The sequence below is a fragment of the Fistularia commersonii genome, chromosome 5 (genome assembly GCF_037954325.1).
Source record: "Fistularia commersonii isolate RoL2024-O1a breed Wild chromosome 5, RoL_Fcom_v1.0, whole genome shotgun sequence".
In the NCBI taxonomy this organism is placed as follows: Eukaryota; Metazoa; Chordata; class Actinopteri; order Syngnathiformes; family Fistulariidae; genus Fistularia; species Fistularia commersonii.
Genome location: NC_141288.1, coordinates 8,717,046 through 8,734,530, shown reverse-complemented (window position 1 = coordinate 8,734,530; position 17,485 = coordinate 8,717,046). Strand labels below are relative to the sequence as shown.

Sequence of the window (17,485 nt, the reverse complement as noted above, 5' to 3'; positions counted from 1 at the left end):
CATCCCAATCCCTTCTGTGAGAACACTTCCTAAACAAAATCAAGCAATGTAAAGAGCTAATTCTTACTTTTGCTTTACTATAGTGAACAAACCAATACATTCTCATGCTTCCATCAGAAAATCTAAGCTATCCATGCCAGTCTAAATAAAAAAAATGTTTTTTTCTCGCTCTATCTACTTTAGGAGAAAAAAATCACTACTTACTTGCAACATTCTGTCAAAGTATATTTTCTCTTAGCAGACTGGCTTTCACAATTGGCTTCAAGAATGTCTAAGGTATGGGCAGTTTTCATTATTTTACAATCAGATATTGCAGGAATAGTTAATTTTATTAAATAACTACACAAGCTATTCAAATGTTAAGAGCAGTCGGGATTTCATCACTTCATCAGGCTTTGATGTATTGTTACTTTCCAGTTGCTAGCAAATGCAAAGGCTTTGCTCATAACTGCAAAACAGCAAAGCATTGCAAGGTGTGCTGTTTGATTCAAAATTATGTGGTGATACATACAGCTATTATAATTAATTTTCATCCCACAAACTTATGCTTTATTAAGTAGTGACTGGAACAAGAGTGCTCATTGAATATAAATGAATAATTAATAAATATACATAGCTGATAATGAATATAAAATAAAATCTTACACATTGTGCCAACCAACTATGAGCATGTGAAACCAGAGTCTTTGTTTCAATTATCACATTTTGCCACTGATTTAATCTACAAATTTTCTGGCTTATTAAAAAACTTGAACTCTAGCAGCGGCTGCCGCTGATCAGCATCACTTGATTGGGGGATCAGCTCCAGTGAAGTGCTGCATGATATTAGCAAGAGAGAACGGCTAGGCAGCAAATGATCAGTTTAATCAAAAATGATTACATGTTATCACTCCCCAGGAGCACCAACGGCGACAACTTCTATGGCAGCCATTTTCAAAAACAAAAAATAATGGGGCTAGATTTTGAAAATTGTATTCTCTGATCCAGATATTATTTTTACAGCCACCCCACAGATGCATGCTGTGCACCCTGCAGCTGAAGCCTACAGTCTAAAGCAGCTGTGAAATATCCTCCTACCTAAGATTGACCTGGAAACATAGTCAGTGTTTACAACATAGCTTGTGGAATTAGACTTTGAACCATATTTTATGCTATTAAAATACAGTAGTCTAATCATGGTTCAGTTGCACGCATTCAATTGAGCTGAACACCTGAAGCATCTAATATAAAGTTTAAGGTAGCACGTATCTTCCAAAAAAAGAGCTCTCAATTATAGTGAGCAAACTTGTTAATCAAAGAGTATATATTTTATGACTGAGAGAATAGAAATTATGTTCCACCAACACCCTTGCTTGATGTCACCATGTTTTCATTTTGATTGGTCAAAAATGGGTCCATTCGCACCAATGCCATTTACATTATTTTTCGACAATCAATGTTTTTACTTAGTTGGAATTATTGAACAGACAAGAAAAGGTAACCCAAAAGAGATAAGGTGTTTTTTATATGAGACAAAAAGGACCTGGCAGGAGTAGGTCGACACAGCCATATGATTTGAACCACATGCTCTGTTCTGTCTTTTACTATATCCCAGTCATATTCAGCCTTACTTCTGTTAATTTGGATATGTAAGTAAAAAATGAATGTCCAGACCTAATTCGTTGAGGCTTTGGGCAGCCTTGGTGATCTCCCTGCTGCCCCCCTGGAGCTGAACCTGTAGCCTTTTGCTCAGGTACAGGATTCGGATGATCCTACGCAGCAAGTCACATGCCACCTGGAATTCAAAACCGCAAAGTAAATGACAAACATGAAATGAACTGCAGAACTGCAGCCCCTGTCATAAGCATGCCAACCCAGACACTGATGTCATCTACAATTACAGCGACATTGTGAAGAGCCAATGTGTGTTCAGGAAGTGTCTTGAGCTGGGCAATGTGAATGATATTGGCCCCCATTCAATCTAACTATTCAAATCAAATTTGTAATTTCCTCACGTTACAGATCTCAAATGTGATTTATTAAACAATCATGTCTCACAGATCTCAACAAAAGAATGGGCAGATGTTGATAGATATGCCAACTGCAAATTACTGTAATTTTATATCTTAAACCTGAAAATCGATCATTAAATCTGTGCAAAATAAAGACTCTATCTATGGATACCACTAACGTTTATACAATAAATCAGATGATAGCTTGTTTAATATCTTATAATAGAGAATGACGCAACTGGAAAAGCAGAAATGGCTTAGCACTCAAACGCAATACTGTACACTGAAAACAGTTGAGAGAAGAGTGATTCATTCAATTTTAGGGGATTTTTTAGAGATGAAAATAGAAACACTGACATTCCAGGTTCAATCTCACTAATTTGTTTTATTTTTTGCCAGGATAAAAAAAGGCATCAAAGTAAGAGAACAAAATGCTGTTGAAAATTAAATTATCACTCTCTTTTTCTCAAAATCTTACACCTGATGCTATAATTTATGATTTCTATTTTTATTTTTATATTAATGCATCACTACCAGTGTTAATTGTTCCAATAGTTCAATCTAAGGTGTATTAAGACAATGGTCAGAATAATAGACTTCCTGGTAAATAACATTTCCTGACTAATCAGAACATAGACAATGTCAGTCAGCAATTAATGTAAACGGTAAATGTTCCCCACTTATATAGCGCTTCCCCTTGTAGTTCCAAAGCACTTTATACTGGATCACATTCAGCCATTCACTCTCAGATTGCAGCAGAGTTGCCTTGCAAGACACTAGGCACGCCATGAGGAGCAATTGGGGATTTGGTGTCTTGCCAAAGGGACACTGACATGCTGAAAGGAGATTAAACCGCCAACCTTCCAATTGAAGGAATGCTCGCTCTACCAACTGAGCTAAAGTTAGCTAAAGTTTAAGTTAATTTAACTTAAAACTTATAGTGTTGGTCACAAGCCTAACGTGTAATGTAGAGAATTATTTTACTTATTTACATATAAATTTAAGACTTTCACAGCACTTTGACATTATTACAAGTCAACCTTCATCAGCTCACAGGTTTAACCTTCCAGTTTGTTACAAACAGGCAGGATGACACCAGCTTTATTGGCATAAACTTGATGCTTTTGTACTACTTTAAATTTGAGGATACTGGATCACAGTAAGTTTTGTCCACTTTCAGATGGAAACTCACAATATACGATTTAGCGGATATAATTTGGGACTATGCTCTTACGACATGGATACAAATAGAAACTCATTTGAAAAACTGCAATGAAACGATTATCTCATCTGAAGTAAACAATTCAATCACAGTAGTCAAAGTGAATGTAATTATTTAGATGGTCAGACAATGAACTGAAATAGAGCTATTAACTTTAGAAAATTTCGTCCCTGTCCTGTTCAAACCATTGGAAATTTCACATGACATGTGGCTGATACTGACCGATGTAAAGAAGAATGTCTTGCCTTGGATTAAAACTTAAAAATTCAAATGGGTAAATATTTAGCTAGCAACCCTGTGATTGACTAAGAACCTGCCCGGGATGCACAGCTTGAATAGGCTACTGCTGTATTGTGGTGTACACAATCATTTGATGAATACTTGGCTACATATGCTTAAATAACAGAAATAACATTTAAGTTTTACATTTCCCAAAAATTTAACCACATATGATGCAAGCACCAAGGAACCATTGGACCGCGAGTGCAGGAGATACCTTAGAATCATGCTGACCTTTTTACAGCCACTGTTTCATCAATATTAATAATGATTTAACTCAACCGCTCAAATGGACGAAGTGGTTCTCCAGGAGTTGTACGCACTGCAGCTGTGTAACTATGCACATTGCAAATACTGTATCATGGGTCCATATTGACAAGATATGTAGGCCTCTCTTCTACATACTTTTGTGGGATTTGGCAAATTTGTTTTGAGGGGTAGGAACACTTCTATATCACAGTCTGTGATGCGCAAAGCCACACAGATTGTTTGAGTACCATGCTAATAGTGAGAGATGGACCTACCTGCAGTCTGGCAAGCTGGGTGATCCGGGCAACAATCTTGTTGTATGGATCAACTATTTTGCCTCTTATCCTGTGAATGACATTCATGACTTGGCTTTTTAAGACTGTAAGCAGTGAGCAGAGACAATGGAATAAGCCTTCTGGTGAGAAAACTAACCATGTTCTTTAATCAAATTCATTAGCCTTCAAGACTGGATTGCTGTATAAAGCTGTGAAATATCATGTTATAAAAGCTGGAGGCAAAGAGTCCAGGGTGTACCCCAGCTCTCGCCCGATGACAGCTGGGATAGGCTCCAGCATCCCCCGCGACCCTGAATGCAGGATAAGCGGAAGAAGATGGATGGATGGATGGATGGATGGATGGATGGATGGATGGATGGATGGATGGATGGATGGATGGATGGATGGGTGGATGGGTGGATGGGTGGATGGATGATGTGTCTAGGGGTGTCAAGAAGACCCGAGCAACAAGAACACTCCTTGTGTAAAAACTGAGCGCATGAAACAAGTAGCACGAAGGAGAAAAAAACAAACAGGATAAAAAGTAAAATGGGTTGAAAACAGAAAAAGGACATCAATCAGGGGACAAGGATTTTATGTGTCATATAAGATACGTTAAACTTTATTGATCCCCATAGGGGAAATTCTTTTGTGACGGCAGCGTGACAGGTGATAAGTGTATTATTATAATTCACAAAAAACTTACGAGAGATGACCTTATGAGCCAAAAGGAGATAACTGGAGCCTTGGGCTACTTCCACAAAAGTAAAATACTTGCCAAAAGATAGAGGTTGGAGGTTACTGAGGAAACTGTATATCTGTCACATTGCTTTCTTCTGTCTTATGTCCAGAAAGCCTCCTTCAGTACCACATTTTTGGAGACCTAGAGGCACTGGAGCCCCAGTTATGTTTTTGGCGATAGTTTTCTAGTTGAAGGTCTAATCCTCTCTTATCATCACTGTCATTGGGGGAAAAAAAATAAGGTCTAGGGGTCACAATCAGGAAATGTGTGTAGGCCAGATGGTACTGCTCTTGATCTCCTAGGATTAGAGTCGCTCTTTATTTGTCACACATATCATGGGAGCTCCTGTCCAGGCTTAATATCTTCTCTTTATAACTCCTCTACCGTACAGCTTATCACTAGCTGGTCATGGTAAACATGAAGTCAGTCAGTGAAGAATTACAAAAAAAGTATGATCCTCCTAGCGGTCTCAAGTAGATCATACTCAGACTCAGGTCACTGTCAGTAAATAATAGGAAATAAATGACCCATAAATTGCAGTACAGCTGCATCTGCTGGAAGTAATGCCCTTTCTTGGGAGATTTTGAGAGATTTGCAAAAAGTGCTCTTAAGAAAAAGGAGACAAAAAAAAAAAAAAAAAATCAAAATCAGCACCATTAAAATTGCAATTACATGATTGTTCTTATGAATTTCATTTATAGCAGCAACACTGAAATCCATTTATGTGGTCACCAAAACAGTGCTATTATGCTACATGGTCAGTAAGAAAACATACTTTGTGGTGATATTGTAGTATAAGGGTCAAGTAACAGGCAGGGAGATGATTTAACTATGTGGTATGTTTACCATGAAAAGGTGGCCATGTTTACCTGTCAACAGCTGCCTGAAGAGCAATGATCCTGGTCTGCATCATCTGGAGGACCCCTGAAAACAAAAAGAGAAAATGACTTTCCCCTTGCTTTATCTACTTATCTAGTTTTGACTGAGGATTGCTGGCTACCTCTTGTGGTTGAGCACAAGAACTACAGTAGCAAATATCGAGACATACATTTTTCATATGTAAGTGACATTACTACATTGCCAGTTTCCATTAGCTGGAAAAGCAGTTCAAGTTCTTATCAAAATAGTTTAAAAAATGGCAAGTGACATCAATTTACATTGTGGTAAAAAGAAAAATGAAGCCAAATGCTAAGCAAAGACTGATCTTCTTCTCCTTTCAGCTTTTCCCTTCAGGGGTCACCAATCAACCTTTTCAATCTAACCCTTTTCTCCGCATCCACCTCTCTCACACCAATTAACTTCATATCATCTCTCACTACAACCATAAATCTTCTCTTTGATCTTCCTCCAGATCTCCTGCCTGGCGGCTCCAATTCTAGCATCCGTCTACCAATATGTTCACTATCCCTTCTCTGTACATGACAAAACCATCTCAGTCCAGCTTCTCTGACCTTCTTTCCACAGCATATAATGCACTGTCCCTCTGATGGACTCACTCCTGATCCTATCCATCCTCGTCACTCCCAAAGCGAACCTCAACATCCTCATCTCTGCGACGACCAGCTCTGCCCCTTGTCTTTTCATCATTGCCACTGTTTATGAACAATAATTTGTGTAATTATTAATTATTATCAAAAAGCAAACCCCAAGATATGGATGCTTTCTCAAAAAGCTAATATTGTGAGGAACAGATTTGAAGCGTCTCACTGCATGTCTAATACCTAACATTACCAGTCAATGCTAATTTCAAGGGTAAAAAACGAAGCAGTGGTACCTATTCTTATAGATGTGTAACTTTTCAATATGTTCAGACACATAACGTGAGGATACAAGTGACTGAGTGCAAAACCTATTTATGAAAGATATTATATCTTGTGAGCTTACAGACTTTGTGTTCAAATCGTTTACCACGCCAGATTGTAGCAGTGATTAGAATGCACTTGCAAACACCAATGCATGTAAAGGTGTAACTTGTAAGGGGGTGGCATGGCTCAGGCAGTCACAGTGGTCGACCATGGAACCCAACATTCCTTGTTTGATTCTTGCACTCTTCCTAGCCTATCAAAGTCCTGAGCAAGACACTGAACCCCTAACTGGTCACCTGTCGCTGCTCGGTAGCTGCCTTCTGCTCATGATTCATCAATGGTGGGTTAAAAGCAGTGGTCAAATTTTGTTGCTGTTGTGCTTTATGTATAACTGAATGTAACAATAAAAGGTCTTTCTTCACCTGACACTCATGCCTTAAAGGTGTGACACAGTAGAAGTGACTGTTATAACATGGAAATATGTCAGGGGAGACTTGGGGGTACTTTTGCACTAATGTTGAAGAGAGGTTGCATTAATGTCATAGAGAATGAATATTGATTGGGACCTTCCAAAGATTCGATCCCTGTCGCCTGAGCCAGCAGGTCTTCATGTCGGGCAACAACCTGGAAGAGATAAGTACATTGAAATAGTATATAAAGATACATATGTAAATATATATACACACATACACACACACACACACACACTCATATATATATATATATATATGTGTGTATATATATATATATATATATATATATATATATATGTGTGTATATATATATATATATATATATATATATATATTATATTCATAAAGCTCTATATCTGAAAGTTCTGGGCAATATTAAAAAATAAAAACAATTTTCATTACTCCCTTTACTTCTACTATTACTACTTTCATTACTTTTTAAAGTTAATAAAGGCTTTTGAATTCACCTATACAATGGAATGAAACTACAGTCATCCCATAATTTTTCACTGCAACCTGTGTGAGAATGAGACACGATCAATATGCTGAAATGTGTTTCTGCACATCAAGAGCAGAGGGAAAAAAGGTCTGAGCAACAACATCATGGTATGATGAATATTCTATGACAACAAATCTCCATGTTTTCATGAAAATGGCAAAATGGATTTGGCTTTTAAAATAAACACATGCTTAACATAATGATAATTCTATCTTAAAACTTCATCTACGTGATATAGATCATTTAAAATTTAGACTGGAATCTGACCGCAATAGAACAAAAAAAAAAAAAAATTTTAAATTATAAGAGTTATTGTAAAATACTGATGCGAATGACAATTTATTTCATTTCTCATTCTTTGCCTCATAACAGGTAATATTCTTCATCACCAACAGTAGGAGTGTGTCAAAGAGAACATACTGGAAAGTACAGTATAACAATATACTACATTCCCAGGACCACACACTGACATTGGTTAATGTTTTATGATGCAACTACATCAGAACAATGCAAGTAATAATCCATATCAAAATGCTTAATTTTACACTTTCTATGGTTGTTTGGTGGCATTTCGTAAATGTTACAATAATATTGCAAAGAACGCACAAGCTCATAAGGGGCCACTGATATATATTCCCATGTGACAGTGAGCAGGTTTTTGTTGCAATATCTTAAACACTGCATTAATATTTGCAATACTATATTACAGTACAATAGAAAATCATATTGTGGCATATTGCAGTATATCTAGTATTATACAACTGTAATTATGATTAGGCTTCGTTATACAGACTCCCTGCAAGATCCAGATAGGTGTGAAGCATTCTGCTTCATCCAAATTCTTGGGAGAGTTTTTGGCATAAAGATGTTTTTTGTATTTTTTTTTTTTGTCAACCAGTTTTAGGTACTAGTTTACTATTACATCTCAGATGACAGCATCATACAAACATTGTATCATAACACAAACGGCAAAGACCCGTGGCATCCATTCACCACCCCATGCCTAAGCCCACCACTAAAAATCAGGCTGCAAGTGTATGGATGTCGTACCTGACTGTGCAACTCCTTGTCCAGCTGACTGATTCCCTGAGCCAACTTGGCCAAATGCTCAGCAATGACAGCATGGTGAATGGCCTGGGCAGTGTATGTCTTCACGTCAAAGTCCTCCCCAAGAAAATCCCCGTAAGACTCTGCAAACACAGAACCAGCCCTTAAACTGTTTAATTGCTATGTCAGTTGACTTTTCCTTTATATAACATATTAAAAAAAAGCTATCCAATTACACTGAATTAAGGAGACAGCAACAGTCATGTCAGAAGAATGGGAAAATAAAATTTATAAGATGGATATTTAGGCCTGCTGGGAGGTAAGAGTATATGCAAAAATAATGTTGTTAACTGCCAGTAAAAAAATTAGGGCTTTACTATACAGCTAAGTGAATCACATTTCACCTTGTCATGGATCTTCTTTTTTTTGCGGAGCTTGAACTTTAAATATCTAAAAAATTTGAGCCAGCATAAACGTGAATCATACTCATTTGGTATAGTGGTCTCGCTGCAGGGTCACTTTTACAATATAGCAGTAAAATATAGGTATCAATGTTTAAACGTAGGACTTATCATAACAATATGCTCCACAAACGCCAAAGAACAAATCCTAAACGGACACAAAGCCACTGTCATTTTAAAAACCTGTTCTTACCATCTTTCAGAAGTGAATTCGTGGAAGATTCTCTCCGGTCCTCCATGTTTACACTTCCGCATATGACGCTCATGTTACGCAGAACGTGATACGTCACCGTTTTCGTCGTAAAAATGTGCCCCGTGTTTTTGCTGTCAGACAGTAGATCGTGTTAAAGGGTGTACATAAATCAAAACAACAATCCTCGCGTGATAAAGCCGTTAAATATTGCGATCTTCAACGTGACACGAATGTCGAAATCTTCTCGTAACAGCTTGACTCGACTTTCTTCCCTTAAAGACGTTTGTGGAGGTTCTCAGTCATCCAGGTCATGGTGAATTCATGTCGAAATCTTATTATCGTGGCGATTGGACTTGTGTTTCTTCACTTGAAGACGTTCTTTTCTTCTATTAATTAATCTGGTTCCTGAGCCTGACAGCAAATTGGGGGAAAAAAAAATCTACAAAGCAGCATCTGCTTCTCCATCATCTTCCTCACACTCACCTTCTTTAATTTATCATCAGGTTTTGTTGAAGCTCTAATGTTGATTCCGCTCGTCATTATTAACAGGTTGTTGTGAAAGAATTTGATATTTTTTTTTAATCAAAAGTGAACTGTTGTTGGTAGTATTGGCACCTTTAGCTTATTTTTTTATATCGATAGTGGTAGGTAAGGTAATAACTTGGTATGTGGTATTTTAACCATTTAGCTAATACAACCATGGAATGAGTCTAACAGAGGAGCAGCACATGTTTGTGATGTGAAGGCTCTGTGTGTGCCAAATATTGTCAGGTTTTGGGGATGCATTTCAGCTACTATTAAAGCATTGCATTTTAAATGTATTAATTTATTTATGTCCATTGTGAATTAGATGTTTTGGAGAGAAGGTCAGAGAGGCCAGACTGAGATGATTCAGTCATGTACAGAGTAGGGATAGTGAATATATTGGTAGACGGATGCTGGAACTGGAGCTGCCGGGCAGGAGGTCTCGAGGAAGACCAAAAAGAACATTTATGGATGTCATGAGAGAGGATATGAAGGTAGTTTGTGCAAGAAAGGATGATACAGTGAATAGGGTTAGGTGGAGAAAGTTGATTTGCTGTGGCGACTCCTGAAGGGAAAAGCTGAAAGGAGAAGTTGAGGAAGCCAATGCAATCATGGTTTGTATAGTTCAATATTCAGGGTCAATGTCCTCTTCTATTGTGAAATTTCAGATGTCTATTAAATGATTTAAAGAGGTAAATTAAAGTCTGTCTTGATCATCTAACTAATTTGAGATTCTTCTTGTCCTATATCTTTTTTACAAATATCTTCAGTTTTTCATTCTTGCTGGTCTGTGGATCCAGTTATAAAAGTGAATGCAGCCTTGATTTAATTTAGCCTTCCTTGAAGGAGAGTGATTTATGTGGGACTTAGTAATGTGGAGTGAATGGATTGAATGATCTTGATCCCTGATTTGCGTCTATTGCTTATTTTCAGAAAATTGCTTTGTTTCCTTGCCCCAGACATGTTGATTTATGTTCACCTTTTCTTACCAAGTGATGTTTCAGTCAGGCAATTGAAGGTGAAGTAAATCAAAATTACACAGGCACTCTGGGGCACCTAAAGGTTCCTAAGGACCCAGGAGTGCATCTCAATCAGTTGACCGAGATGGTTCAGCTAGCATTTGTGCATAGATGATGTGAATGTGTTCCTTTATTTTCAGGTGAGCAAGGTGATTAAAGATATACAAAACATGACAGACATGCTAATGTGAGTCTTGTGTCTTGTATTTGTAGTTATATCTTCCTGGGGTTCAGCAAGACACTGATCCCTGAATTGTTCTTTGGTGATGCCTGCTGATGGGAAAACAACAGAGGGCGACACGCCACCTCTCTTCGGCAAGACAGCTCAGGGCACTCTCTTAGAGCTAGGCCTGGAAGGGGAGTTTGGTGGGTTAGGTTGGGCACAACCACAATAAAAAAAGAGGAAATAATTGCCCTGTGGGATCAACACCTACAAGGAGCTGAATCAGTGCAAGTTCAGTGTGGATACTTACATATTTCAGCGCTTTGCATGGTTAATGGCCTTTTCGAACAACGAATGTTGCTCCTCTGCCAGGAAAGTGGAGCAGTATCAGCTAGAAATGGTTGGATTGTCCCCTATGTTTTACCCAGAGCCCAACTCCTGGAAAGGGGTTGTACGGTAGTTTTCTGAAATTGCTTGGCTGAAAGACGTCAGTATTATTATGTTTTTCCTTTATTTCTATTCATTCAAATAATATGTAGATGGTAAACTGCAATAACAATTCACACACATGATTAACAAAGTATTCTTCTTCTGATAAACTGTAGGGACAAAGAATAAATGAATTATACTTAATAGTAATTATACAGATTGAATTGACTTATGCAACCCATAATCTGCTGAGATGTGACTCTTTGTGTGTGCAGAATATTTTCGGTTCGGGGGCATGTATTTCCAATTATTTTTTTCATCTGAAAATTGCACACTGCGCGCCCATATCTGATCATGTGAGTGGTTCTTGATTATCGCATTTACTCGTTACTTTTACAAACACAAAATGCAGGCTTTAAAAGGAAAATTAGATTCATATTCCAAAGCTGGAAATACTCGGCACACACCCTCTACGTCACACTCCCTGTTCCAAATTCAATTTTTCTACATCATAGCTTTCTTAGAAAACTCATATCTTGAATTGGTGATTTTCAGGTGGCAGATTTCATATTGTTCAGTCTTACTAGATGCCTTTATTGCAGCACCAGCACTGTCCTTAGTGTTGCAAACAAGTATCACTGTTCAGTTCAAAAATGCCTCTCTCCACACAAACACACAGACCCATTTGTAAAACTGTCACACATGTCCAAGTATTATTCAATATGTCACTGATCTATATTATTGCATTGCAGAAACCAACAGTAATCCAAATATAGTGGCGAATGACTTCTACATTCTTTAACTCTAGACTGACATAGGAGTATGAACGTTTCTTGTTGAACTATCATAAAAGGTCTCAACATCACAGGTATCTGTAACTGAGGCTTTGAGAGGCTCTACTTGTTGTGTTGGGATGAATATCAAGTTCGTGTTATCCAGGTTTCCTATTTCATATTATGTTTCCGACCTGCCCTTCTTTCACAGATAGAAAGTCACAGGGCAGTATCTGGTTCCTGTGCAGGACCTGAGTCTTACCCCAGATCCCTTGGGCAAAGTAGTGCCATGTAGACAGAACTATCATTGTGTTTCCTCTCAGTTACAAAATGAACAAGAGCTACCCAGTATGATTCAGACCCTCCTCTGTCCCTCTGTGCATCCTCTGTCTACATCCTTGATGTAGTTCCCCCTCCAAAGGTCCTCTGGTCAAATTGTTTTATTGCATTTGCCTTCTTCAGTGTGGCTTCATGCCGTGAAAAGGTACTAAAGATGCAGTATTTCCTTTGAGAATGCTAATAGAGAAGTACAGAGAAGGCCAGAGGGAGCTGCACTGTGTTTTTGAAGACCTAGAAAAATTATATGATAGGGTGCCAAGAGAGGAGCTCTGGTATTGTATGAGGAAAGCTGAAGTGGCAGAAAAGTATGTTAGAGTGGTGCAGGACATGTATGTTAGCTGTGAAACTGGTGCGGTGTGCTGCAGGGGTAATGGAGAAGTTCAAGATGGAGGTGGGACTCCATCAGGGATCAGCTCTGAGCCCCTTCTTGTTTGCAGTGGTGACGGACAGGCTGACAGATGAGGTTAGACGGGAATCTCCATGGACCATGATGTTTGCAGATGACATTTTGATCTGTAGTGAGAGCAGAGAACAGGTTAAGGAAAATCTAGAAAGGTGAAGGTATGCGCTGGAAAGGAGAAGAATGAAAGTTAGTTGCAGGAAGACAGAGTATATGTGTGTGAATGAGAGGAACTCGGGTGGAACGCTGAGGCGACCGGGAGTGGAGATCAAGACGTTGGAGGATTTCGTGTACTTTGGCTCAACTTTGGTGGAGGGTGTGGAAAAAAGGTGAAGAGACGGGTTCAAGCAAGTTGGAATGGTCGAAGTAAAGTGTCAGGGTTACTATGCAATGGAGGACTGTCAGCCAGAATGAAAGGAAAGGTGTCCAAGACAGTGGTGAGACCAGCGATGCTTTATGGCCTAGAAACAGTTACAATGATGAAAAGACAGGAGGCAGAGCTAGAGGTCACATAGATGAAGATGCTAAGGTTCACTTTGGGAGTGACCATGATGGATAGGATAAGCAATGAGTCTATCAGAGGAACACCACATGTTAGATGTTTTGGAGACAGGTCAGAGAAGCCAGACTGAGATGGTTCGGTCATGTTCAAAGGAGGGATAGTGAACATATTGGTAGACGGATGCTGGAATTGGAGCCGCCAGGCAGGAGATCTGGAGAAAGATCAAAGAGAAGGTTTATGGACTTAGTGAGAGAGCATATGAAGGTAGTTGGTGTGAGAGGAGGATGCAGAGAATAGGGTTAGATTGAAAAGGTTGATTCGCTGTGGCGACCCCTGAAGGGAAAAGCTGAAAGGTGAGGAAGAAAAAGAAGTTTTCATTTTCAAGCATAATCACTGTGACAGGTGCTCTCATCCCTCGGTATAAAAAGGTTACACAGCGGATTTTCTGTCGCAGTACTCAAATTATGACCTTGGAGAAAGGCTCTTCTAATCTAACTTGGCATCCTCTGCTAGGCTTCTTGGCATGGGAGTTAGTGTATGATTGAGTCTCCAAATCTGTGAATTTCCAGCTTGGTGATAACATGTGTGTTAGCCTTCTTCCATCTTGACAAAAAACAAAGTTTTCAAACTCCTGGCCCCGATTGTGATGCAACTTTATAGGAAATAAGTTAGGCATAAAGGCGCCTAATATCTTTTCAACTATCTATCTATCTCAGTTACTTGTCACTCAACGCTCTTGCCCTCAATCAGCTGATCACAATCACCTGAATACCACTCACCAATATAAAGATGTGTGGAATATCTGTGGTAGTTTCTCTCTTCTGATAATTATGGTTCTCCTGCTCCAACTGTGTTCGCCATGTCTTTGTCTGGGCTCACTAGAGAAATGATGATGATAATGACAACGATGATAATTTATCAAGCTATCTGTAGGATTGTCCAGCAGCACTTTAACTCTAAGGGCCACATGGAAATTTTGAGAGATACGTGTTTAAGCTATGCTCTTTTGGTTAATGTTGACTAACAACTCCATATATGGCAACATTAAATGGAGAATAGGGGAATGAGGGTTCCCACAAAGGGTTCCATGAATGCATCAGTTCCACCAACAAGCCCAGATATTCAGCTGCAGCAGGGGAACAAGTCAAATTTGACTTAGCGTCCATTTCTTTTTGTAAATAATAAATTCCCAGCCACTTATGATTCGTTGTCCTCTCGCAATTTGCAGCTATGGCATGGAAAGGACTCATCTTGCCCCCTGTGTACAGTCCTAGCAATGCTCAAGCACATTTTAGTTGTCTGCAGGATCAGCTTCACTCAAGGCAGGTACACATGGAGACCCAAGCAAATGTTCCAGTGCCTAGCTGAAAAACTGGAGCGCAACAGGGTATCCATCAACACCCAACTACTAACCAACCAGGATGTGTTCTAGCACCAACAAGGACTTGTCCAGGAGGGGGACAATAAGAGGACTAGCCTCTGAATGTAGCAAAGGACTGGCAGATGAAAGCTGACTTAGACCAGACGTTCATCTTCTGCCCAGAGATTGCAACAATCATACTGCGACCAGACCTTGACCTTTGGTCTAAATTCCACCAGCTTGCTCATATCATTGAGGTGATGATGCCGTGGGAGGAGACAATAAAGGAAGCCTTTGAACATGAGAAATGATAGTAAGTTCAATTTAGCAGCTGAGGCAGAGGACAGAGGCTGGAAGATCAAAGTTCATCAGGCAGAGGTGGGATGTGGGGCTTTGTAGCCAGCACAATGGTAAAGCTCCTTATAGAGGTTGGAGTCAGGGGACAGACTCATCACCAGGCCATTAGAAATCTGGTCAACACTGCCAAGAGGACCAGTCACTGGCTTTGGCTGAAGAAGAGTGACAAGACTGAGGTAGCTAAGGCGAATAGCTATACGCAAGGCACAAACCCAGGCTTGATCGATCTGTGGTGGACCTACCTCAGAAGCAAGTGCCTTGTGATAAATGGCAGAAACAACAGCCTGTGACACTGAGGTGTACCGCTGGTATGCTGATGTGTACCATTGGTAAACTGCATAGCAGCCATTCCACCAGACCAGCCATCTATGTGTCGTAGTCCATGTTCCCCTTCTTCTCCTGCCTGGGTGTTCACTGCGTTCTCCTGTCCGGGTTCTCTGTGCTATCTACATATTCCCTGCCTGGGTTTTCTCCACATTCTCCTGCCTGGGTTATCTGTGCTATCTCCATATTCCTTGCCTGCATTCTCTCCATGTCCTCCGGCATGGGTTTTCTGGTTTCTCTCCTTGTTCTACTGCCTGGATTCTCTTTGTGTATTCCCACCTTTGGCCCCTGACTGGGTTCTCTCTGTTCGTCATATTCCCCTGCCTTTGCTCTCTCTTTCATTTTCTCATTTTCTCACTTTCTCACAGGTTTTCTTTGTTTTCCTGCTTGGGTTCTCTGTTTTCACTTCATGTTTCCCTGCCTGGATCCTCTCCTTTGTTTTCCATGTCCTCATCTATGGCTGCTCTCTATGTTCCTTTTCCTGCCAACCATATCTAAAGACCATCCCATTGGTATAGACACAAACCTAAGGGATTGCATGAGACTTATAATATGTTTCAGGTGGTCCAGTCTGTACAGGAAGTTATTTAGTGAGTTCAGGCTCCCATAAAGAAAGCACAATCATTTAGATTGTGTTTTCAGAGGTGAAATCTCTAACTAAACAGCACCAAAGTGCCACAATTTTCTGTTGTTGACAGATCCTCAGAGAAGGAATTGTACAGGCGCCCTCCTCCATCTGGCTGCTTGATTATCAATTATCTCTGTCTGTCATATCATTCATGTTATTGTCAGCCTAGTTCCTTGTTTCCTATGATTCAAGACTTAACAGCATTTCCTCTGTCTGATGTCATGGTTCTGATTCTGGCCCTCCGTGACTTACCTACCTTCCCTGTTCAGACACCTTTTGTCTCTTCCTGTCAGCTTGAACCATCAACCAAAAATACCTTGAAAGAATGATCTTGTGGTGGTCATGCTGCAATTGAGTCCTGGTATAACACCCACTACAGATCCATGACAACCAGGATATTCTCATACTCTCTGGTACAGCCCTCTTAAGTGCAGACATTGAGACTTATCAAAAGGCTCTCATTGATGTGGTCCAGGTCTCCCACCATCTTCATTTTGCAGTCATTAAATGCCTGTACTGGTGCTATCTTGGCAGAATCCGTATAATCACCATTTTAGGATACAATCTGTGCTGGGGTCTTCACATCTGTCTTTTAAAAACTCTTTTTGCCAACAGTTTTAATAATAACATTATAACCAACAATGGGTGCAGATAAGTAATGTCACCAGCAGTTCTACTTGCTTTACTTCCTCCTGCTTTCATCCTTACTTGACGCCAAAATGCCCACACCAGCTTCCACCACTCAGCCTGAGCTGGTTCTTTCTCTGTTTGGCCTGTCTTTCCAATTCATCACCTAGCTTAATAAATATGTCATTGGCCCTAATAAGGAAGTGTTGGGGGGTGCTAGTGCTATGTTCACAAGTCTTTGATACTGATCTGCAAAGAGATCCTTTTTGAATTGTCCCCCCAGTATTTTATCTCATGTATCAGATGCTCAATCCTGGATTAATCACTGCTTCAAATGACCTCAGTCTCACTGTTTCTTCTACTGAGGCCTTAGGTTAAGCTGATACATCCAGTTTAGCATATGAGAGTTTATCTTTCCATGCCTTTTCTTTAATCTCACAACAGACATAAATTCTCTCTGTATCGTCTCTTTAAGGTTGCAGCCAGTATGCATGAGAAGGAGCTCGACTTGAAGATGCATTCTTCAGCCTCCCAACTTCATCCCTGTCTACCTGTAAGACACTGCAGGATGAAGTGTCTTCCAGGTAGACAGACTCCCCAGTGGTGAGTTTTGGAGCTGTGCATGTTCATCTTCCAAGCCTAATTCCTTATTTATTCTCTGGCTGATGTTTTCTGTGTTTTTTCAACATCAAAACTGTTATAAGGATGTTCTGATACTTGCTCATATGATTCAAGCAGTGAACTACGGTGATTGATAGCATTATCTTCCATCTTCAAAAACTGAGTGATTACTTTGATTGAAA

General features: G+C 39.6%; 1 protein-coding gene across 1 annotated transcript in view; it reads right to left on the bottom strand.

The window, feature by feature from the left end:
• Positions 1–9,292, bottom strand: part of cog5 (component of oligomeric golgi complex 5) — an 85,327-nt gene extending 76,035 nt beyond the window's left edge. The window contains 6 exon segments of the mRNA XM_086146705.1: positions 1,654–1,774; positions 4,017–4,086; positions 5,628–5,682; positions 7,130–7,187; positions 8,586–8,725; positions 9,237–9,292. Coding sequence (XP_086002831.1) covers positions 1,654–1,774; positions 4,017–4,086; positions 5,628–5,682; positions 7,130–7,187; positions 8,586–8,725; positions 9,237–9,282 — 490 coding nt within the window. The 5' untranslated portion in view covers positions 9,283–9,292.
• Between the last annotated feature and the right edge of the window lie 8,193 nt (positions 9,293–17,485).